Genomic DNA, 24,266 nt, shown 5'->3' on the forward strand with positions numbered 1-24,266 from the left:
TGAATATAGTAAATGCTTAACACGCCCTTTTGATCAACCTAACTGCACACAAAAGACAGCTGTTACTACTTACCTAATTTAGCCTCTGCTATACCGCTGGAGACTCCCTGGACTCACTATACACTCTACCACTATACACACTACCATAAAGAGAACTGTTAGTGAATATCTAATTTTGCCTCTGCTATACTTCTGGGGATACCCTGAACTCTGTGCACACTATACCTTGCTTTAGTATAGTATATACAGAGCCAGCTTCCTACACTTACTGCTACCTCCAGCCCCAGTATGTAGATCTGCGTTATGAGCTCTGGCATAATAAGAGAGGCTATTATCAGAGTTTTTATATAATAAAATTGCTGCTGTCAGCTTCAATGAGAACTTAAACCTGGAGACCAACGTCAACAAACAGGTGAGCAGCTGCTTCACCCTAATGCGGGGCCACCGAAAGCTGCTGCCTCTCCTTCCAGCACAGACTAGAGCAACTGTAGTCAGGAGCACCATTTTTAGCCGCCTGGATTACTGCAACGCTCTGCTACTGGAATCCCCTACATATCTGATTTCCAGACTCCAGAGTATCCAGGCGTCAGCAGCTAAACTGGCACTCTCACGAGCCCGCCGATCCTCCACTACTTTAGCACTGGCCGACTTACACTGGCTGCCCGTGCCTCAGAGGATCCTCTTTAAACCTCTATGTACTGTTTTCAAAGCAGTACATGGTCAGGGTCCTAAACCACTACAAAACAAGTTCCAATGGTATGAGCCCACACGGGCCCTTCGCTCATCATCCACTAACCTCATCAGAATACCTAGAATCAGGAAAGCAACCCAGGGTGGCAGAGCCTTTAGCATAGCAGCAGCCCACCTCTGCAATAGTCTTCCAATTGCGATTAGGAAAACCAGCGAACTGCTGCCTTTCCGCAAAAAGGTCAAGCCCTGGCTCTTCCCTAAAGTATAACTACCCTAGGAGCAACATGTCATTCCTCCATCCTGCCCCTTGCTGATCACTTCTTAGTTGCACCTTCTCCAAAGCGCCAGGATGCCCGTATGGTTGCAGCGCGCTCTATAAATGATATAAATAAATAAATAAATATTTTTTTTTAAGTTTGGTATTTTATATATATATTGATTTTCTGCAAAAAAAGTTCTATATTGATGTATTCATTTTTTTGACAACATATATACCGCTGCAAACTTTTAGGTGCAGCAGGTTGGTTAGATGGTTTACCAGGCAGTGTGGCTATCAGAGGACCTGTTAGAGTGGTTGTGAGAGTGGACCGGGTCCGGAGCACAGTCGCATGTACACTTCAAGGCATGTTGTTTACAACTGCTTGGTTTCTAGAACCGGATGAATACTTTAGAGGACCTATTAGCAGAAGGTCTGGCTGAGGGTGGTTAATGGCGCATAGTTACTAATGTTCGATGCGTGCTTTCTGCTCTTATAATAATTAAAACACTATTATGAAGCATTTATGTTTAATGTTCACTTTTCATTTACAGACCAAATTACCGGTTGATAGGTAGGCGCAAATATGCAATTATTTCATCTTCACTTGTTCGTAATAAAATCGTGTTGCCAGCCAATTAAATTTGCATATAGCTGTTCCATGTTAATCTGTCTTTATATAGTGCAAATATTTATACCACGTCTGTCTTCAGAGTTGTGCGTGGCTAAAGACCTCGTCACGGCTCAGAGACGAGTCAGGAGTTTTGTTTGACAGAAATTGAAGTGGTCCCCCGGTGCTAATAGGCAAGGCGTTCCAGAACATGGCGGTCAGCACTGAAAAAGGACCACCCCACACGGCCTTGCTCCGTGGGTGTGCTACAGATTTAAGGAAAATGAGTATTGTGCCACAAGAAAATACACGGACCCTTCGCCTTGTTCATTATACACTACACTACAATTGTGATTTGGTACATAAGGGGGCACCATTAAAAACGTGGTTGAGTTTTTTTTTTTTTTTTGCAGAGTTTTATATAGCGCGAACTAGAACCGAACCGAATCAGTTATCAGAGCGTTTTACATAGCACCAGTTACGTTACATGAGGACACACTTTCATTTTTTAGGCACGGGGAGATTAAGTGATTTGCCCAGAATCACAGGGGGTTTTTGGCGTTGTTACCGAGACTCGAACCCAGGTCTCCAGGTCCGAGGTCGAGCGCCTTAGCCGTTAGGCTAAGGTAAGGATACCTCCAGAAATCTAGAATCAATTGGGCTGATCTATATTCCACTTGGTATTGTCTTGAAAAGAGGTACATGAGTATTCTTTATAATTCATTGATGAATGCTGCCTCCCATTTTTGCAAGAAGGTTCATCATAGGCGGCGGTCCAAGAAGCTCCTTTATGCCATGTCACCTCTAAGCTGCGTGCCTGTGATGTCGTTCACTGACTTTTCACTGCACATGGGGCCCTTAAGGAGTGCACAAAACAAAGGGACCTCCTGCTGACAAGAAGCTGCTGAGAAGAGCTCTCTGCAAGCTGCTAATAGAAGCTGTTACTTATTCTTCTGCCTCCCTTATCTGATTGGTCGAGGTGTGGCTCACCCTCCCACCTCCAGCCTTACATACTAGAGGTATTGCACTGCACAAAGTGACGCTCTGTTTCCGAAACTGCAACATCAGTGCATAGGATTTACACTCTGAAAGTGTGAAAGCAAAGGACGTGATTGTGCAGTAATAATGTGTTTAAACAAAATCATACCAAAAGTCAAGCTGATTCCATAAAACTAGATTTCCATGCATGCATTTGTAAGGCAATCTGCTAAATGCAGTCTAATTATATCAAACAGTATTTCATTCAGTTTCATCCGGTTGCAATGTGAGTACCATACTTTTGTTTAAATGTAGTCCACTTTTAGACATTAGAATGATGTTTAAGTTTCAGATCATTCGAGTTTGTGCTAACAGTGTGCTACATGAACGTTAGGCTAGCATCCTATGAACTACAAATAGTATGGTACGTTTGAATCATTGTTTTACAATCTAGAGCAGCACTTACTACAGAACGCAAAATGAAGTGTAGTTGACGGGCTACACAGTGTTGGCGGGATGCCATGTTTTCAGTCCTGGGTGTTCATTTAAGACATTCTGGAAATGGTAGTCGTGCCTTGCTTCAAACGGGCTAATACACCGGGGGCGTATTACAGAGGTGGCCCAAAGGAGCAGCTGGTTTGCAAGGCCACCCTGTGATGCACATTAAACGGGCACGAAAAATACATGGGGCAGACCCTAATTAGAATTTTGCTTTTTTTTTTATGCCATGTTGCCGCTATTCTATTTCACAGAGAGCATTTCTTGTTTTAGGAGAACAGAACTCTTGTGCCACTAAGGCCTTTACATTTCGGCCTTCATCTTGGGACTCTTCATTAAACATGGAATTGTTGTGACTCTAACCTTTTTCTTTCACCCTAATGTGATCTCAGTTGGGCAGTTTGTCTCCTCAACCACTCCCTATTGCTACTTCATTTCCAGTGCCTTCAACAATAGGCTAAGAGCAATGATTAGGTGATCTCCCCATCACTCACAGCTAGTCAGTGCTATACACTACAATCTCTCTTACTTCTTAGTTATCCTCTCCTGCCTAATCTCTTAAATCTAAATACCACTTTCATCCACAGGACTACATTTGTTATCCTCTCTCTGTCTCACCAGTAGCACCCACTGAAGTGGTTTGTGCCTTTGGTGCTTCTGTTTGTACCGTAAACCCACACAGTAGAGTCTGCAGGTGTCCTTGAGTTGCATCCTCTCTGCCTCAGAGTTTATCCAATACAGCCACTACGGTGATGTCTGTGATTGTTTGAGTTGTGCTATCTCTGTTTCTAGGTGGGCCAAATTGATACACATGCCATGTCTATTGTTAATCATGGGGCTCGTCATTTCTGATTTTCGTCCGTACTTCTAGTCCCAAATTCCGAGCTTCAGATTATATCTGTTACTCAGTGATTCGATGGCTACCTCTATCTTCCTTTCCATTATTGAGGCTTCCAGTCCCTCTTCCTGGTCCGAAGTCAGTCTGGGAAGGCCAGCATCTGAAAGTCATTGATCTAATGCAGATGTGGAGCAGGAGGTTGGGCATACAGAGAACACCCACTAGCCAAACTTAGTCCAATCTTGCCTCTGTTATCCCCTGCACTTAAAGTTTTGGTAGTGGGTACCTCCGTGAAAACCATGTTGATATATTACAACTGTCTTTGTGCTGTGCTCCTGGCATTCCAGCAGTAGACTGGCAAATAACCTGTGTAAGAAAAGACATATTACATCTGCATACCACAATTGCACAGCACCCAGTGCCAGTCAGTGAGCGTGAGAACTAGATCAATAAAGCACTTACCGTAACCCAAGTGAGACGACATCATGTAGCGATCCATTCAGGGACAAGAGTCGCACCTCAAGCTAGGTTACATTCCTACTCAAATATGTTTAGCATACTGTTTCTCTTTAACAGTCAAAATATTTTTATCCTCGAACCTAAAAGTCCAATTGTACAAAACTATTTTTAATCTATACTTTACACCAGCTAAATTGTACACATGGGGGAAAAGGACAGATGATCCCCTAGACGTGGGTTAGGACCAGCCACCCTGATTCATATGCTCTATGACTGCGACAAACTAACTTTGTTAAAAGAAGGCTTATTAAGGTATTGGGAGGAAATAGTTGGCCAAAGATTAGAACTTTCCCCTACCCTGTTGATTCTTGGTTATGATGGCTCAATGGGACTTAGCGTAGAGGAGGAATACTGTCTCTTTCTGGGGACTGCTGTATATAGGATACTATTAGCAACTAGATGGAAAGATGCTGAACCACCAACCTTCCACATGTGGCTTTCCAGGCTTCTCGGAATCTATAATCAAGAGAGGGCTATCTATGCTAGCAGGTATAGACAGGCTAGAATTCGAGGGCAGAAGGTTTGGGCATACATCGCTGATTGGAGTAAAGATGTAAGGGGGGCATAGGAATGGATTTAACATAGGAGCCCCTTAGCATCAACAGGGATAGGCTATAATAAACTGATTCGCATGTAGATATCTATAAAATATCGTGCAGGAGGGGTTAACTGTTAGCTTATAGCATCAAGTCATTTTAATAGCTGATGAAATGCAATATAATTTTTTTTTAAACTGCTCTTTTTTTATATCAACTGCCTTTTAATTAATTAATCCATTGCAATGTATTAACTGGTGTTATCATTGATTGTTATTTCATGTATATGTATTTTTTCTGGAAATGCTCATAAAAAAAAACATGTTTAGCATACGTTGGGGCTCAAATCTCAGGATACATTTCTAAGTAGTAAAAACATGTGTCTCGATCATAGGTCATCAACCCCAAGACAGGATGGGAACCATAGCTCCACCCACCTAACTTGGATGGCAGTAGGTTGAGGTAGGGTGACAACTGCTGAGTTATGGAAAGAGAAGGATCTGAGTTTTCCCTCCAGTTAACAAGTCTCAGATTATGCCCCACTCAAACAGCTGTAGGGAATCTCAGGACAGGTTTCAGCCTGCACCTCCTCCCTGCACTCTCATAAGTATGTAAGGTATTGATAGTGCTTAACACAATTCATATAAAAATACAATGAAAATATAGGCGACCACAGGATAACCGCAAGATATAGATAACATAAAAATAGAAAATATAATCACAATACACACCTTGTCAGCTATAGAAAGCGCTATATAAATGGGACTACAATTTGCAGTGCCTAACGAGTGCTCACATCAACTGCTGAAAGTGCAGTAACACTCATGACAAGCACAGGCATATCTCTCTCTCTAAGCAAGTTGAGCATTACTTCTTAACACGTTCCAACACCTACTCAAATATAAAATAGCATAAAAACACGAACTCAAAACCGAATCGATAAAGCTGTAATATGCATTCAAAAACCGAACTGGTGCCGTTTGCTACTGAAGGGGGGGGGGGGAGTAATCGTATTTAACACAGAGCAGAAGACGTTCCATTTATAACACATGCGCCTTGTATTCGCATATCACTTCACGCATACTCTACAGTGCATTACTGTAAAGCACAGCATCCGGTTGCTATGCTGTGGTGCACCCAAACCAAGCCATTGCTAACAATGGGTGCTGAGTGAGGTTTTAACAGAGGGGCCCGCCTGTCGAAGCAGGAGGTCTCGGTGGAAACAGTATGTGACAGTGAGCACTAATCATGAACAGGATTCCATGAGCTTATACAAATAAGGGGATTCCGAATAATGTCCACGAGGGTCAGTAAACTGACTCTAAGAGCCTGAAAGTAAAGTTGCAGAGGAAGAAGTACACTGGGCAGAGAGCAAAATAAACAGGTACTCTCATGGAGTGCTTGAGCAAAAAGAAAAGTAGTTCCCAAAGCATGAGCAGTGGAGGAGCACAAGTAAAGAGGTTATGCTCCCAATGAGAGCACATATAAGATGGACAAGGCAAGCGATTGAGTAAGAAGCAAGCAAAAGAGAGTGACAACAAAACCAAACAATGGTAAGCAACCGGTGGGTTTTAAGCCCACTGTAGGATCTGGGTAGGCCGACAATAGGCCTTTTCCAACTAGACAGCTTGCGCTGTCTGACAGGCTTAACCATAAAAGGGCAAGTAAACTGGCAGTACTGCTGCTACATGGTCTGTGTATCGGGCATTTACGTGGATGCTAATTTCCCCACCAGGGAGGTGTGGACTATATGGCCATCAACACTAGACAGTGGGCTCGTGATGGGACAAAGATTGGGTGGAAAAGCCAACAAGGGGAAAGGTCAAAGGCTCACATCTAAGAGAAAACAAGCATTGGCATAGCCAATAGTGCTTTCCTTTGGGACCTTATAAGTGTTTACTTATAAGGTCGACCTGAAAGTATTGCAGCGCTTTACATGAGCACCAGTTACATTACACAAAGTCTCAACTATAGAGGAATGGGGCGAGTAAATGATTTACCCAGAATCACAAGATGTTGAGCCGACGCCGAGACTGGAACCTCGTTCGCCAGGTCCAAAATGCCAGCTCTGACCGTTAGGCCACATCCTCTCATTTCCAACAGCAAAGGGTGCCTGAGACGTGCCTTTTTCACAAACTATGACTGCCCCCTCATCTGCCGAAAGCGCCTTGAGTCGGTGAGCATGCTAGCGGTTTATGAATCAATTAATTCCATGGTAATACGGTTCAATGTGGCAACACATTAACCCACGGAGTTATCGCTGTCTTTTAGCTGGTTGGGCGCAAGTTGGTCTCGAAATTAGTGTTTTCCACACACACATATGCACACGGGAAAATCTGATCACATGGTTACAAGGAGTGCCAGGACAGACAGACCTATAACTATAAAGCATATCAGACCTAGGAGCGGGTCAGCACGAAGCCTCTAAGTGCTAGACGAATTCAGCTCTGCTTTATACAGAGGGTTGCGCTGGTGAGATCTAGTCGAATTGACAAATGGCGGGTGGGGTGAGAGCAGGAGGAACAAGCGCAGTGAATGCGCTAATGAAAAACATATGGCGACTGGACTTAGAGCGGAAGATACAAGCGCGGCGAACGTGCTAATTAGTAACAGATGGCTCCCCTGCTCGTAACCGCAGACATAGGCTGTGGGAGGAAACATTTTCTGAGAAAGGTGGGACATGCACCCGACTTTGCCCAATTGCATGCTGTCTTTTTTAGAAAGACGCATGCAAAGACCAATAGAAAAAAGACTGAAAAAAAAACCACACACACAAGCGTGTGAAAAGTCCAGAGCGATTCCAAGAAGTCGTTTTCCTAGAGTAGCGCATGTGCGCTGCACTAGGCTCGACCTAAAAATGGGCCTATGTTCCAAGTGAAAGCAGCAAAAAGAGTTATGGAATGCTGCAATTATTCACTAGTGGAATCAGTGAATAACCAGCAGAGTGGCTTGGAACTCCGCACACTTAATGCATTTCTAAGTGGGGCGCAGTATACTTATTGTATATACAATTTTACTCACCCCTATTAGTTCAAATTCAATGTATATATGTTTGTAGGAACTGGTCAGTTATCCCAAAATCCATTTTACATAAAATGCCCCTGCATGTGATGCTGTGTTTCCGGAACATATTGCCACAGTTACATCCATTTTTCAGCACTTTAAGGTAACCTTGTAGTTTTAACCTTCTTATGAATTTTGTAAACTTTTTCCAGTCTGTTTAAATTATTTTTAGCAAACGTAGGTAGATGCCACTGTGTTTTTATACCTTTAGCAGATTTCCCACAAGGAACAGCTTTTAATCAGTGTCATTCCTCTCACGTCATGGCAAAGTTTTAATTTAAACCAATACTTTGCTGTAGAACGGCACAAAGTTTCTTCCCCCTTTCCTTAATATTTATTGATAGATTTTTAAATATTTGCAATCATCCCTTTTTAGAACAAGAAACATTAAGACCTAAATACCACCACCCATTCAAATTTCAATTTCAATGCAAAGTTTTTACCCAAATCACGATTCTTATTTGTGCACAATTAGTGTACTTCCGCAATATTCATACACATCCCTTTCCACCTACTTGCAGTTTGTGTTGGAAACATGTGAGACAACCATGGGTGAACCTTGAAAGCTATACATTTCTGAAAAGTAGGCAAAATTCTGAAAACAGCAAACGGTCATGTGTGTAGATTGTTAATGGATATCCCAAAGAAAATAAACATTGAAATACAAATAATAACGCGATTCAGAGGATATTTTGCAAAGTGGGCTCTTTTTTGCTCACTGACTTGAATTTGGAGTCCAACAATGGAAAGAAATTCAATGGAAAATAACAAATGGATGAGCAGGTTATACGTGGCAGTAGGAACAGCAGCAAAAGGCACCATGGAGACGTCAAGATTTTTCATTAAAATTTTAATGTTCCTGGAGCTGTGGGTAGCTGTATTACGACCTTGGGCAGGTTAGCACTCAGGAAAGCTCCCAAATCAAGACGTTTCTGAAAACTAGACCTATAGGGGGGTAGATGGTGGTATGACTTGCTTGGATCCCACTACATTTTCTTACATGCAATGATCGGCAAACTTCAAACTTTGACTGAAATCACAGATTTTTCTCAGGTTTCTGTGAGAGAAAGTTCTGCAGTTTGCATAAATCGATAAAAAATGAATCTGACTTATCTGGGTGGGCCCAGTGCTCACATCAGAAATTAGTCAAAACCTGCTCTTTTGTGGGATCAATATAGAGTAAATGTCTTCACAAGGTTATAGTTTTGGTTCATTACCGTGACGTGTTAGGTCCACCCACACGCAGGGTGCACTATTTTTAACAGAAGAAGTGTGGGAACGCAGGATTGTACGATTTTGGTCATTAGCCCATGATTTTTGTCACAAATGTGAGAAAAATAAAAAAAATTACTAATTCTTCGATAATCCCATTGCATTCTGGGAAACAGAACTTACTAAGATCCACAAAATTCACTGCACCTTGGATTCACTTGGATCTCGAGGGTTCCATTCGGTGCTAGCCCAACCTGAGCTGAAAGGTTGCAGCCATCCTCCATGGAAAGAGAGAGGAAATTTGTCTCTTGAAAGGGGTGGACTTAATAATGGAATTGTTGGCCTCTTAGTTGGCCTCTCAGTTGGCATCACACGTTTTGGGGCCCCGCGACACTTTTTGAAACATTACAATGATACAATTTTTAGGTTTCGCCTGGCGTCCGCTGCGCAGCAGCGATCGCGCAGGCGAAATCTTATGTTGGAACAGTATGTGCCTTTGTTCCGCCTCTCACTTCCATTGGCTAGCTCCATAAATGGAGGCTAGCCATTGGAAGAGAGATATGTCCGTCATTGTCCGAGGCGATTCGTGGGCGTTCCGGCAATTTTTTTCCCTCTCCGCCCCTTGTAGAACGTCATTGCGGTGGTGGGCGGTGGTTTATTTTTTTTTTCTTCCAAGGTTTTTTTTTGTCATTCCTCCAGGCCGACCGCTGCCGGAAGAAGTCCAGGTGAGTGCTCCCCTCCCGCTGTCCGTGTCCCCCTTGCCGCCCCCCCTCCCGCTGTCCGTGTGCCCGTTCTCGCCCCCCCCCCCCTCCCGCTGTCCGTGTCTCCGGCACCACTTGTAAATGCTTGTTGTGCAGTTTCAATCTCCCAGCAGCGGGCGATTCAGTCCCCTCAAAATTAATCTGCAAGACGATTGAATGGTTCTTCCGTTTCACGGACTGTAACGTCCTCCCGGAGGAGACTTCCCGGCCGAGCCTGACGCACTTTTCCCTGAATATTGGATTTTGGTTTTCCATGTATGTTTTCCACCTGGGATCTGCGGCGCTTGTGTTTTTAGAGAGGTAGCTGTCCGCCGTGTGGGGTCGAGGCGCGCCCCGGCACATCCTCTCTCCCCCTTCTGGATTCAGGGTTTTATTTGCTGTAATCTGCACCCTCATGGAGAGAAGGGTGACCAATTTCCAGACTGCCTCCCCCTGAGCCCCCGAGGACAAGGTCCCCGCCTCACTCGATTTATGGTAAGCACTTCAAGTGGAGAAACCGCTTTAATTTAACATCGCAATATGTGGCCGGACTCGAGACGCCTGTACAATCAACAGGTAGAGACTGTTTTGACTTTGTTTTAAGTTAATTTGTTGAGAGAGACAGTGTCCCCAAAGCAAGTCGCTGCCTTTAAATATCGTTTTATTTATATATCTTAATTTACATAGCATCATCAGGAGAAGCGCTTCTCAGAGAGGTTTCATAACTAGAGGCACGCAAGACTTTTCTAGTGCTTGGTTACAACAAACCCCGATTGAGGGAAACACAAGGATAATTGGGAACTTTGTAAGCAGGCACGTCTTTTACGAGTAATTCTCTGTTCTGGAGTTTTAAATTGCTTCAGATTCCCGTGAATTGGTTGCTTCCAAAGCTTTGCCATATTGCGGGGGCAGCCCTTGAATGAGAGAGAGCAGGGGGCGCCTCGAGGTGACAGGGCACTTTAAGTCTCGACTTCTTTTCTGAAACTAATGAGAAGGGATGGCGGGTGGGATGAGGGGGTGGCTGGGGTTTCGATAGTGCTGGATTGCGGAGGGGTTTATTCACGGGCTCTCCTTGGCTGACAGATTTTAATTCTAGAAAGAATGGTCCCGGAGTCAGCTTTCAGTTTATCTCAAACCATCTGCTGCTCCTCCCCATCCTGGGTCCCCGCTCCCGGGGCCTTTGAGCCCTTCTGGGGCCTTTGAGCCCTTCTGGGGCCATTGTCTGACACAGTGGAGGTGATTTATGGCCGTTCGCGGGAGGCGGGTCACCCCGAAGCCAAATCTAGAGTTTGTGAACACATTCCATGGTCCCTGCACCTCTACAGAGCTGTCAGGGCCGGGGAAGAGTTTGTCGCCCAACACCGTCCGTCATCTTTTCAGAAGCATCGGTCTCCGGCAGCCTCCTCACACCTTCCCAGGACAGCACCCTCATCACTTCAAGCCCCCACTACAGCGCCCCCTCCCTTGTGGCTGGCACTGGGTGACGCTACCCCCCGCCATCCTCCCGCATGCGAGCTCGTTCTGCGGTTCTGACAGGTCGCATTACTCTTCCTAAAAAGCCCGACGCCTCTCTCTGCGCGCAGACCGCGCATCCCACGGCAATTAATGCAAAAAGTATCTTTAATATTGTTATTTTTTAATTCACTATGACATATTTTGAACACGACTTGACTAAGAGGTAAGGGAGAGCGTCACAAGAAACAGCTGAAATGAGATTGACTTCCAAATCTGTAGGGACTGAGCTGCATGACTTCCTCTACCAGAACTTTACCTGAGCACAGGCAGCGCAGTGCGCATTTCCATGTGTAATCTATCTGGACGGTTAAAGTGCCACATTGCCATGCTAAAGGCAGTTATGTGGCATAAAAGTGCCAGATAACATAACACATTTTATGTATTAAATCGTGCAGTCAGATTTCTAAGAACCCTTTCAATCAGCTCCCAGCTGTGAATTGACATCCTCACAGCTCTGCCTGTGCTTTGATCCTGGGATAAACTTCCCAAATCAGGTCCGAAGGAGAGTGAAGGTTGGGGGGTCTGTGTGGTGTGCAGATGACTTGAGGAGTAGGGTCTACTTTCTCCTACAGATAAAACACGATCATTTTTCCCACTTAACCATCCCACATCATGATGTTGTTACTTGCTCTTACCAAGTAGAATCCACATCACACACCACTTCATGCACAATTTTAGGAAATCACTTTGAAAAGATCTCGATCTGCACCATAAGGCAAACACGGACTTTTGAATCAAATGGGCAAAATAAACTTTGCAGAGTGGCATTTGAGGTAATAGCATGTCAATTATCCTGTCTGATTGCTAGAAAGCACTAACGTGGCTATTGCTAGAAAATTGCTTCTATGCTAAATCCATTTTTTTGCATAATGTGTTGCTCTGTCTGTGTGTGTTGCTCTGTCTGTGTGTGTGGCTCTGTCTGTGTGTGTGGCTCTGTCTGTGTGTGTGGCTCTGTCTGTGTGTGTGGCTCTGTCTGTGTGTGGCTCTGTCTGTGTGTGGCTCTGTGTGTGTGTTTGTGCTCTGTGTGTGTGCGTGCAAATGCAATAGGTCTCGCATTTGTGAGAGATTAAGCTATTGGCAATGTAAATGGCAATGACATTTATTTATCTGCTTTCAAAACCTACACATAAATACAAAATATGTCATTTACAATGCCAATAGCTCAAACTTTTACAAAGGCGAAACCGTTGCATTGTAAATGCTTGTTTTATTTTTGGGGGAATTTCGCAAATACTCATTTCCATATATCAATGACTGCACTGCCGTTCTAGTGCTTTGGGACTGCTTATCGCCTGAATTCTGTCATCACTATTGGTGCTACCATCATGATCAAGGGGAGGCTGTCACATGTCAGGTGCAGGCCCATTGCCGTTTTCCCTATGTTAGCATGAGCACGCTGCAGTCTTTACTTTACTTAGCTTTTACACGTTACTATACACACGTATTTTGCTTGGTGCCACTCAGTACTTTCATAAAGAACTTATTGTTATTTTTGTGTTCTGCATTTTCCTGGGAATTAGTCTGAACCCCGTAGACAAGGTCATACAGCAATGCCCATTGATATTCTAGCACACAGACAAAACACACACATGCAGCTGTTTGGGAACACATACTCTTTGTCATATAGGTATTCACAGACAGGCAAATACACAGACAAGATCACGACTACACCTGAGATGTAGAACCTTCATCTGTGCATGCTAAGGTACGGGTTCTTCTGCAAACACCCAGAGATCTTTTGCTAAATAATCACTTCGCTTCTGTAGAAGTGGAAGGGGTTTAGTTTACCCTGTCTTATATAATGACATCAAATTTAATAATTTATGGATTATTTACTATGCTGACCGTATTTGTATTAGGCATACTCTTTCTTATTGTGGCACATATACTGTATACTAGAGCACAATATTTAAAATAATTATTTTCAACTTTTCTTGTATCTCTGTCAGATCTCATTGTGGACAAGTTCAAGTGTGAGAGCGAAAGGGTGTGTCCTGCCACGGTGATTCCTGGTAGGGTTGTGTTCTGGGGTGTCTAATCACTTGTTCCTCTGTGAATGAGTAGGAGGCCAAGTGAGACAAGTGGTAGGATAACTCAGTCCCTTCCTACTAAGGTTCTATGGTCCCAAGCATAGTTCTGTGAGTTTGCAGCCTCTTATCTTTTTACCCCAGGGTGTAAAAAGCCCACTATGCACCATTGATTAGTGTCCAAAAAGGAATGGTATGGGGGGCGTTGGCCTGTCTTGGCATTGGATCCTAACCCTGGGTAGCTGCCATTCTTTCTGCCAGATTTGGGATGCAAAATGGTGGAATGGGGGAAAGGAGGGTTATGGGGCAGTGGGGATTTACCCACTGGTTAGCTTAGGTTAGGTTACGTTACATTATCAAGATTTGTATAGCGCACCCGGAATTGTATCCTGTTGCTGAAGAATTGTGCTTTTAGGCACATCTAAGGCCTAGTGGGACTACTCGAAAAGCCAGGCATTCAGATTCTTGTGGAATTCATAAAGTGAAGAGGAGGAGGCTCTTATGTGTAATGGCAAGTCATTCCACACTGAAGGACCGATGTAGAAGGCTTGACCGCCAGATCTGGTTTTCTGTATACGTTGGATTTGTCAAATATGTGTCTGGGCCAGCGGAGGTGTCGAGGAAGTTTGTAAAAGCAGATGCGATTGTTGAGGTATGCTAGGCCTATGTTATGTAGTGCCTTGAAAGTGCGAGAGAGGAGTTTGAATTGTGCTCGTATGTGAATGGGGAGCCAGTGTCACTCCTTTAGGTGTGATGTGATGCGAGTGCAGTGTGGAAATTTGAGAGGGATTTTGGCACAGAGTTCTGAATGGTCTGCAGCCTTCTGGTGAGTTTTTTGTAGATCCCGGCAGAGAGGCTGTTCCAGTAGCCCAGCTTACTTGTGGCTGGTGCATGTGTGAAGGTGTTCCGGGTACTGATTGGAAGCCATTTGAAAGTCTTCCAAAGCATCTTCCGGATATGGAAGCATGAAACGGTGAAGGCATTGGATTGGGTGGTCATGTCGAGTTTGCTGTTGATGATGATCCGAGTTTCTTGGTGTGGATAGTGGGTGTGGTCCTAGCTCTGTAGGCCACCAGGTTGAGTCCCATGTTGATGTGTGCTTCCCGAAGATCACCATTTTTGGTTTTGTTGATGTTCAGCTTTAGACAGTTGATCTTCATCTAGTGAATGATTTCAGTATGGCAGGGATTGAACTTGATCTGGATATTGGGCGTCTTGTCCGTGAGGGAGAGAATGAGTTGCGTGTCATCGGCATAAAAGAGGACGTTGATCTTGTGAGAGCAGATGATGCTGGGTAGAGGGATCAAGTATGCATTGAAGAGGGTCAAGCTCAGGTAGGATCCTTGTGGACCTCCAAAGAGGAGCTCACAGGCATCCCAGGTGTATGATACCAGACTGACTGACAAGGTTCTGCCAGTCAGAAAGGAGCAGATCCTTCAAAGTGTTTGTCCTTGGATTCCAATGTCATGTAGGTGTGAGATGAGGATGGGGTGGGAGACCGAGTCAAATGCTGCGTAAAAGTCCAGGAGGTTGTGGGCTACTGTGTCTCCTCTATCCAGAGTCATGCCGATATCATCCATGTTAGCAGTGAGGGCAGTTTTCGTGCCAGAGTTGGGTCTGAAACCAGACTGACTGCTGGCCCTTATGTCTAAACTATGCTTAAAGAAATCCCAATTCCTGCTAACTTGGCATGAGGGATGCCACCAACACAGTGTGTGCGATTACTAACAAAAAAAACTAAAAACAAATAGCAGTCTTCAGCTTGGATGTGAACAGTGATCGGTATTTCCGGTGTGAAGAAGGCATGAGTAAAGCACATGGCCATGAGTTGAAGCCACAGCTTTCACAGGAGGTAAACCTGCCTCCTTCTAAAGAGGGTGATTTTTAGGGGTATGTGAAACCTCCTTGCTCCCCTCTCAAAGGGCGCCCTGGGGGGCCGTACTGATTCCTCACCACCTCTGTGACGAACAGTGAGTGCACACTCCAAGAGTTTTTTTTGTCTCTTCTCCCATGCTTGTTATGCAGCATGAACGCAAAGGCAAAGTGTTCTCACATTTGCATGGAGCCACGCTCCCATGCAAATGAGGTAACACCCCTGCATGATTGCACCAGTGCAAGATGTGCTTTGACGTGATGCATATTGCAGAAAGGGCTACACAAGCATCTGCGGCCCCTTGTACACTATATAGTGTTTGGGGTGAGTGGGAAGGTACAAGGAGAGGGCAGATGTGGGGATTAACCACCAATCCACTACTGGGACAGCAGTATGTATTGCGACTTATTTAGCGCACGTATCACCCGAAGGCATCAAGGCGCTTGCCTTGGGAACCCGTCCTGGCTTTTTCCCTGTGAGATAACCCCTACTGGGTATCCCCAGGGTGAAAGCCAAGCATCCCGCAGCGGGTGGGCCGCCGTAGTGGAGATTAAGCAACTATTGCCCAGAGTTGCAGCGTGGGACCCCAAGATTAGAATAGGCACCAAGGCGAGAATTATCGAGTCCGTGGACATTTTGGGCTCAGGACCCTGCCGCGTCGGGAATTGAACCCTGGTCCCGGGACAGACCTCTGCATCAGAGTCTGCCGCTCTAATCAGTGAGCCACACTCCTCCTCCAGGTAGCAGAAAGACACCATTCTGTTTTTTGTGTAAAAATAAATAATCTCCATGGCTAGTGGCCTTTCTGTCCTCATGAAAAGGCACATTCTTGCTAAACCCCCAATCTACCCCGGGGGGCATTAAAACTTTGAGGCCCTTGGTGGGTGGGGGTAGTAATTGGCCATGCCTGAGGGGCGTCTCCCCCCACCCTTCAAATGCGTTTGGGTCTAGTGGGTCAATCCCTGCTCAGGCATTACCCTCTAGTGGTGATACCTTAACAGGGATCTACTAGAGCGACGTACTGTTGGGAACGGAGTATTCTCCCATTTTCAACAGTACCTCTCCGGTTGTCATCAGTGCTTGAGGGACTGACATATGCTCCTGAGCACCGAACACAATGAAAGCAGCTGGAGGCGGAGCCTAGAAGATATTGCTGTGGTTTCAGTGCAGAGGGTGTGCTTCGTGTGACCGTAAAACTTTAAAAAACATCTTGTCTTTTGGCCGAAAAAAAATAAATCCTTCTAGTGCGAGTGTTTCAGCGTTTCGAGTTGATCCCATGTTCTCGACACTAGAGTGGTAGTGCAGGGGACATGAACATCACATCCAATGCACTAAAGGGTTTAATTAATTTTGTTTGCATTATTACTTGTGGTTGAGTAAACGTACATTTTGAGGTTTTATGACTTTTTTTGCAATATTTTTCTTCATCAATAGTGAAAGAAATGAGTCTGCAAGAGATCAAAGAGGATCTGGAGTCTGATCCGGAAGAGAACAGTGCTGTGTTTATGGGTATCCTCATCAAAGGCCTATCCAAACTGAGGAAGATCCCGGAAGCTGTAAAGGCTATCAAGGACCGCTTGGAGCAGGAGCTTAAACAGATCGTCAAGAGGTCCACTACTCAGGTCTCCGACAGTGGCTACCAGAAAGGGGAGAATGTTCCTCAGGAAAACCAACCAAGGTAGGCATAGAGCGTAGCCTTTAACACCTTGAACGCTATGGGGATTTTTCTCCTGTGCTGGGATTCTACAGATACCACTTTACATGACGAGCTGGGCTCGTCATCAGCGTAGCAGGAGGCTACTGCATGACGAGCCCAGCTCGTCATGAGCGTCGAAGGGGTTAATTCAGTTCACTTTCTTAGTTTTGTCATTTTGCTATAAAGAAAATGATTAGATTAGTAAACAAGCATTTGCAATTGGTCTCTCATTTGGTTGAGTTGGAGCTATTGACGTTGTAAATGACTGTGTTTTACCCATGTGTTATGGAGTGAATGCATGAGGTGTGTAGTGGAATTATGTGGCTTGGATTGGAATTTTTCGTTGTGGAATTGTGTGGTGTGAAGTGGATTTGTGTAGTGGAATTATATGGCATGATGTGCAGTGGAAATATGTGAATAGTAATTATGTGGTATTTAGTGTACTGGAGTAATGTGGAGTGGGATTGTGTGTTATGGAGTGTAATTATGTGGAATGGTATTTTGTGTTGTGGAGTGGTATGTAGTGACATACTGATGGACCACAAAACCTGAAGACACTGGGAGAGACAGACCTTGGGAGATACAGGTAGATGGGAGAGATAAGAATATGGGAGAGACAAGCACATGGGGAACACAGGCACATGGGAATCGCAGATACTGGGAGACACAGACACTATGAGCGCCTAAACTTAAGAGCAAGAGAACACAAGGAATGGGGAGATAGATCGACAAACTTTGGATACTTATTGTTGAAAAGTATCACAAATCAGAGGTAGCATCAGCCCGAGTTAACATTGTTACAGTATATATTACAAATTACCTATTTGATACTAGACACATGATATTTAGAGTCCCTCTGCTGCCTCTTATCGTAGACATAAAGAGTACCAATTATTATATCAGTTACCAATTTTGCTCAACTATTTTCTCTTCCTCTATTTGATAAATAGAAAGTAGATATATTTGCACACTAAAATTGTCTTAATTTTCCCTGGAGTATTTTGTACAGTGGATACCTAGCTCCAAGGTTTAGTAGACCACTTTAGGTGGGACATGAATTATAACATTAACATAACATGTATTTGTAATGTGCACTTTACCCCTTGTGACTCTTAGCGCTGAAGTGATACATGTTTGGTGTTAGCCTATTCACTGGTACTCATTTTATCCACCTCAGAAAGATGAAAGGCTGAGTGGACCCTCTGGTGTATGAACCTGTGACCACAAGGTCAAACCTAGATTTCTGAATTGGATGCTTTAGTCCACTGAGCCACCATATCTGGTTTGTCATGTTTGGGTTACAATGGCACAGTTGGGTGAACTTTAATGCCTGCAAGCGGGTGGAGGATAACAGGATTACTGCTTCATATACAGGTGTATGCACCCCCATGGACTGGGCAGGAGCGGGCAGTTGAGTAATGAGAGGGAGGTGAAAAGAGACATGGAGAGTTTATAGGTCATTCTTGATTTTCATGAGAATGGGAAACAAGCTTCCTAAGTTTCCTACTGGCAGCTTGCTTAACTATGTCAATTATGTAGTTTAGTGGCTTTAATCTAAACAAGGCTTAAGTACGACCACTGGATCTTTGTGTTGGATACAAATGGTGTTAATTTTTTCAGTGACTGTAGAACCACAAAATAATAACATTTGTTAAAAGATATGCGAGTCCACATGACACTATGTGACTAATAGCCCCAGTGATCAATTTTTGGTTTTATTAAATGACCTAAGATGAGTTTAAAAATTGTATGCAATCTGAAGCAAAACGGTTCATAGTTTGTCATTTTTCTAACCGCGTAGAAAGATGATTTTTAGTTAGTCTACAACCATTTCGACCCTTCTGTTATTCGGTGGAAATTCATTAGGACAAACATTTAACTAGCCAAGGTGCTTGTCACCATTATTGCAACTCCCAAAACCTTGAAAACTAAACCGCTCGGCGCTTTCAGAGGAGGAAGCATCTGGGCATAGAGTTTGTCTGCCTTAGAAGCAGAATCTCCTTTTTCATTACATACCTATATATCTTTGTTGGTGGTCACTGTTACGATGTTAGGCTCACTGTTTAAGATACTGAAGTTTCAGAATGTGGGTAGTCTGTGTCTTGCACTCACTGCCATTTGTTGAATAGTTAACACATCTGTCTGACATTTCGGATGGTATCTAAACATGTTTAAATCCAAGTATGTTTATAGTATTCACCTATTGTGTTTGTGTTGTCCAAATGTAGCGTGAGAGTTCCAACAAAGTGAGTGGTTGTTGTAGGAAAGTGCACCTTTTTGCATGGTTATCCCCCACTTTTTGCATGACGTCTGATGGAACCTGACTTGATATGCCCTGGGTCCCTGCCACTCAATTTCCCAGAGCCTGTGTTCATTCCCAAAAGTGCACCTTTGTACCCACAATTGGCACATCCCTGGCCACAGGTAAGCCCCTAGTAAAATGTGCCGTGGGTACCACAGGTAAGCCCCTTGTAAAAGGTACCAGGGGTACCAAGGGCACTGTCACCAGGGAAGGCCTCTAAGGGCTGCAGCACCTATAGTGCCACCCTTAGGTACCCTATACCTTAACACCCACACACTGCCATTGCAGGATGTGTGTTTTGGTGCAGAGAAAAGTGAAGTGTCGACATAGCACACCTCCCTGTGTCCCATGCCTGCAAACCACTGCCTGAGACCTAGGTAAGTCCCCCCATAGCAGAGTGCACTAGCCCCCAGGTGAGGGCACAGTGGTATGAGCCCTGTGTCCCTACAGTGTCTGTCCATTCTTACATAACAACGAAACCTAGGGGTCTAAAGTTAGAGAGAAATCTCTTGCTAGGGCCCAAATGTCACAAGTAGTGACTTATTTGGGTTTAGGAGAACAACTTCCAAATAATTCAAAAGTGGGACAGCTAAGTAACACAGGACCATCAGTGATTGTGAATCGAACCATCCACTGGTATGTAGGATTCCCATCAACGTCTTGCAATGATCAATATTATCATTTGGTCTTCCTTCCAGGGTCGCGTGTCTCTTGATCATTGAGACCAAATAACGTACCCTCTGCCAGAATCAAGTTCTGACCACACAATCACTTCAAGACCATTCAAACTTTGTATGATGGGATCAGGTGCAGTGCAGAAACCGAAATAGTGGTGAATAGAAGTGGTGAATTAAAAAGGATAGGGGAACAGGAAAGATTTTTATTAAGCCCTGTCCACTTCCTAATAAAACAAAGAACAGTGCAAAAAAATCTAGCAGTTTAAACAAATGACTGCATGGGGGCCCCATGCAGTCATTTGTTTAAACTGCTAGATTTTTTTTTCTGTTCCCCTATCCTTTTTAATTCACCACTTCTATTCACCACTATTTCGGTTTCTGCACTGCACCTGATCCCATCATACAAAGTTTAAATGGTCTTGAAGTGATTGTGTGGTCAGAACTTGATTCTGGCAGAGGGTACGTTATTTGGTCTCAATGATCAAGAGACACACGACCCTGGAAGGAAGACCAAATGATAATATTGATAATTGCAAGACGTTGATGGGAATCCTACATACTAGTGGATGGTTCGATTCACAATCACTGATGGTCCTGTGTTACTTAGCTGTCCCACTTTTGAATTATTTGGAAGTTGTTCTCCTAAACCCAAATAAGTCACTACTTGTGACATTTGGGCCCTAGCAAGAGATTTCTCTCTAGCTTTAGACCCCTAGGTTTCGTTGTTATGTATTAATGTTCAGGGGAGTGTAACTTAGGCTGGTCTTAAAATTTTTCCCTCAGACCCTTAATCTACCGTTTTGTTGTGTGTTCTGTCCATTCTTAGACACTGTCAGTTTAGTAAAGCTATAAAGAGTATATGATCTGGAAGTTGGTAATTACAAACTTCACAGCTCCATAATGGCTTTGGTAAAAACTGGGAAGTTTGATAGCAAACCTCTCAGCACATTAAACCCACACTGATGCCATTGTGGGATTTAATGTAAAATGTGCTCAGAGGACATCAAGATGCCCCCTGAAAATTGACCAGCCCTGGTGTGGTTCCTGAATAGTTGCACACCATTTGCCACCACCAGACAGGTTTCTGGTCCCCTGGGTAGAGAGCCTCTGCTCTCTGGCTCCAGAAACAAAGCCCATCCGGGCAGAGGTGTCATGCCTCCTTCCCCAGGATGGGCTGGGTCTGCGAAGCGGAAGCTTCAAAGGCTTTGTGAGCTGTCCCTGCCTTTTTATACCCCTAGCAACTGTCTCCCACTGGTTCTGCCCCCACGTTTGGGAGGGAGAATCAGCGGGGAAAACAATCCAGGAGGAGAGGTGTGTCCACCTTTGCCAAACCCCACATTCAGGTGAGAGAGGTGAGGTGAAGCACATATCTCAGTCCCCTCCATCTTGAAGATGAGGGGACCCAACTAATTAGGAAGAGGCTCATACCCCCCTCCCACTGGAGGGTGGCATAATAGGGGCTGTACCCACCCCCAGGAAAGGACCCATTGGTCCAGACCTTAGCACCCCTTTAAATGCCTCTAAATCTAGTATTTAGGGACAATTCTGAAACTTACCTCCTGAGATTCGAGGAAGAAAGAAGTACCGAAGAGCCATGCTGACCCACGAAGAAGAGAACACCTACTGCTTTGGTTCCAGCCCTACCGGTGCGTCCCGACTCCGACCTGTCTACAGTGAAGAAACTGGCATGTCCAGCAGCCCCCCCTAATCCCCGGAGGACCTGCTCGGCACTCACCTTACAGACTCTGTGTCCCATGAGCACTGGATTTGCTCAAGTAAAACTCCAAGACCAGAATCTGGATTCAGTCGACTCTGTGATTCTGCACCACTCAACATCCAATGCCATTGACCCAAGGTCAAGTGGCCCAACACCACGAGGAGGTCTCCCCGGCAATCCTGACCTGGGATCTGGTGATCCCGACCTCCCTCAAGCTTCAAGACGACGCCTGCAGCCTCAACCTGAAGGGTCCCCCTCAACACAACAGGAGCTAGTAAGAAAACCAGACGCCAGAAGACACTTCTGCACCCCACGCCCCATAACATTGGGTGGCCCAACCGATGATGTCCAGGCATCCCTCAAGATCCCAACTTAACTCTCCAACCGGTGATCGCCTTCAGGAAGCCTCCCTGCCTGAGCCTGCAGCAACTCCTCCGAACTGAAGGTCTCAATTGAAAAGCACAGGGTCCCCGACGTCTTTTTGGCAGCTTGCACCAGTCCGCCTCAGTGCCATGGGTGGTGCAACTCGAGTGCCCAGATAGACCTTGGTCCTAACCCCACAACTTCCACTCTTAAGTCGTGTACTTACCTGAAAAAACGCTAACACTTTTTCTCCCATAGAAACCCATGTTATGAGATTTTGGGCCTAGAATGTTCTTAGTGTAGGACTAATGGTTGAATGGAGAAAAGATAGCTAAGCTGCAAAGTATGTGAAGTCTTACCTACCTTGAATTGTGTGTGGTATCTAGGCATACCATCCCCAGTACTCAAAGTAAGAAATATAAAAATGACTAAAAAGTATTCTAAAACAGATTTTTGTATAATGCAAACTGCTTTTTGAATCAATGCCAAACGGTAACTATTCCAAAATTCAATCATAACTGCATTTCATTGTGAAATCCTGCATTCCAAGTATATTTTACCTACCTGTACCAAGTCCTGCTTGGTTCTTGAAATAAAATGCAAGTATAGCTTTTTTCTATACTCACCTAATTGGCTTGGATTCAGTCTCCGAGTGTGTGCATCAGTCTTGATTTAGTGAATACAATAAATGCTTAGCACACCCTTTTGATCAGCTTAATTGCACACAAAAGAGAGCTGTCAATACTTACCTAATTTAACCTCTGCTATACCTCTTGCGACTCCCTGGACTCTCTCCTTACTTTGGTATGGTAAGTATAGAGCCAGCTTCCTACAGCCCTGATACGAGTTTATTTTTACAGTTTTCTTAGGGGCCGATTCCGTTATGGCCCGTAGAGGTCGGAGCCTTTAGGGCCGCATTGTAATGTGCTGATCGGTTTCCTTTCCGACCGCCTTATTATGATGGAGGCAATCGGAAAGGAAACCAGCCGATCATTCCGGCTGGTTTCTGATGGGTTCGGGGAGCTCGTCCGCTAGTCGGAAACCGGCAAGTAATCTCAAGGGTGGGTCTTTCTGCCCTTGAGGTTACAATCACGGTTTCCATGCCGGTAAGCGTGTTTGGGGGCCCCCAGCAGGGCCCCCTTTGGTGCACAGCCTCCGGTTGGAACTGTGTTTAGTTGCATTGAAGTCAGTCTGTCCGTACCGCTGATCAGATGTCGGTCGGTCCCATGACCTAGTCGGTGTCGGGCGGAAGTGATTACGCCCACATCATAATAAGCCCCTTAAAAGTGATTATTAGAGTATAGATCCTGTATGTGGCTGAGTGTTGGCTGGGGTTGAGCGCGGACCGGAATAACAGGCGGGGAGGCCGTATGTAGTTCGCTATGGTAGCTGGTTTTATTGTTTAAAGTTTGTGATCCGGGTAACAAGGAAAGGGTGATGATATCCGGCGTTGCTGATCTCTTGGTGACGTCAGCTGGTAGGTTGTCTTCGGGCGTCCTCTGGTCACCAGGGGGCTCCGGGTGTAGCCCCGGAAGGAACAGAGAGACAGGGCAGTTAGTCCTTAGGCATGGACTTTCAGAGTATCAACACCGACACCCGGGTCGTGAGGGAACAGAGCAGACTGTGAGGGTGGGGACGGTACAGGAGGAATCAGAGGAGTGGGAAAAGCCCATAAACAAGGGGGGGGGGGAGAAAGTGTCCAGGTGAGGGGGGGGGGTGATGGAGTCTATGGTACAACGCGATGTGCAATGACTATCCTAACAACAATACAGTGCTTCAGTGCTCTATCAGTGCAGCGCTACTACTTTACAGATATTTACAACTATCTACAGGGGTCACGGAGAAACGGTGATAGGGTACTCACGTGCCCCGCCGCAACTCTCCAGTGAGTCACGGCCGCTCTCCAGCCACCTCCTGAAGACTCCACCACTCCTCGGTCCAGACGTCCTCACACTCCTTCCGCTTTCCGCCTCCAGTTCTCCACGCTCCGTCTCCTGCCACGAGTCCGCTGCTTGAGAGAGACTCCTCCTGTGGTTGCCGGCTTTTCTGTGTCTCGGGCTGCTCTTGGGGGCGGGACTTCCGGGTACACAGGAGGTCACTTCCGGTTCCGACCTTCCGGGTCCTCTGGGGTCGTAGGGGTCCGTTTCCGGGTCAGT

General features: G+C 45.1%; 1 protein-coding gene across 1 annotated transcript in view; it reads left to right on the forward strand.

Annotated features, from left to right (window-relative positions):
* EXOC4 (exocyst complex component 4) overlaps positions 1-24,266 on the forward strand; it is a 1,743,085-nt gene that overhangs the window by 374,175 nt on the left and 1,344,644 nt on the right. Inside the window, exon 6 of the mRNA XM_078677470.1 lies at positions 16,790-17,033. Within this exon, the coding sequence (XP_078533596.1) occupies positions 16,790-17,033 (244 nt within the window). The remainder of the gene's footprint in view (positions 1-16,789; positions 17,034-24,266) is intronic.

Source organism: Lissotriton helveticus, chromosome 1_1 (assembly GCF_964261635.1).
Source record: "Lissotriton helveticus chromosome 1_1, aLisHel1.1, whole genome shotgun sequence".
Taxonomy (NCBI): Eukaryota; Metazoa; Chordata; class Amphibia; order Caudata; family Salamandridae; genus Lissotriton; species Lissotriton helveticus.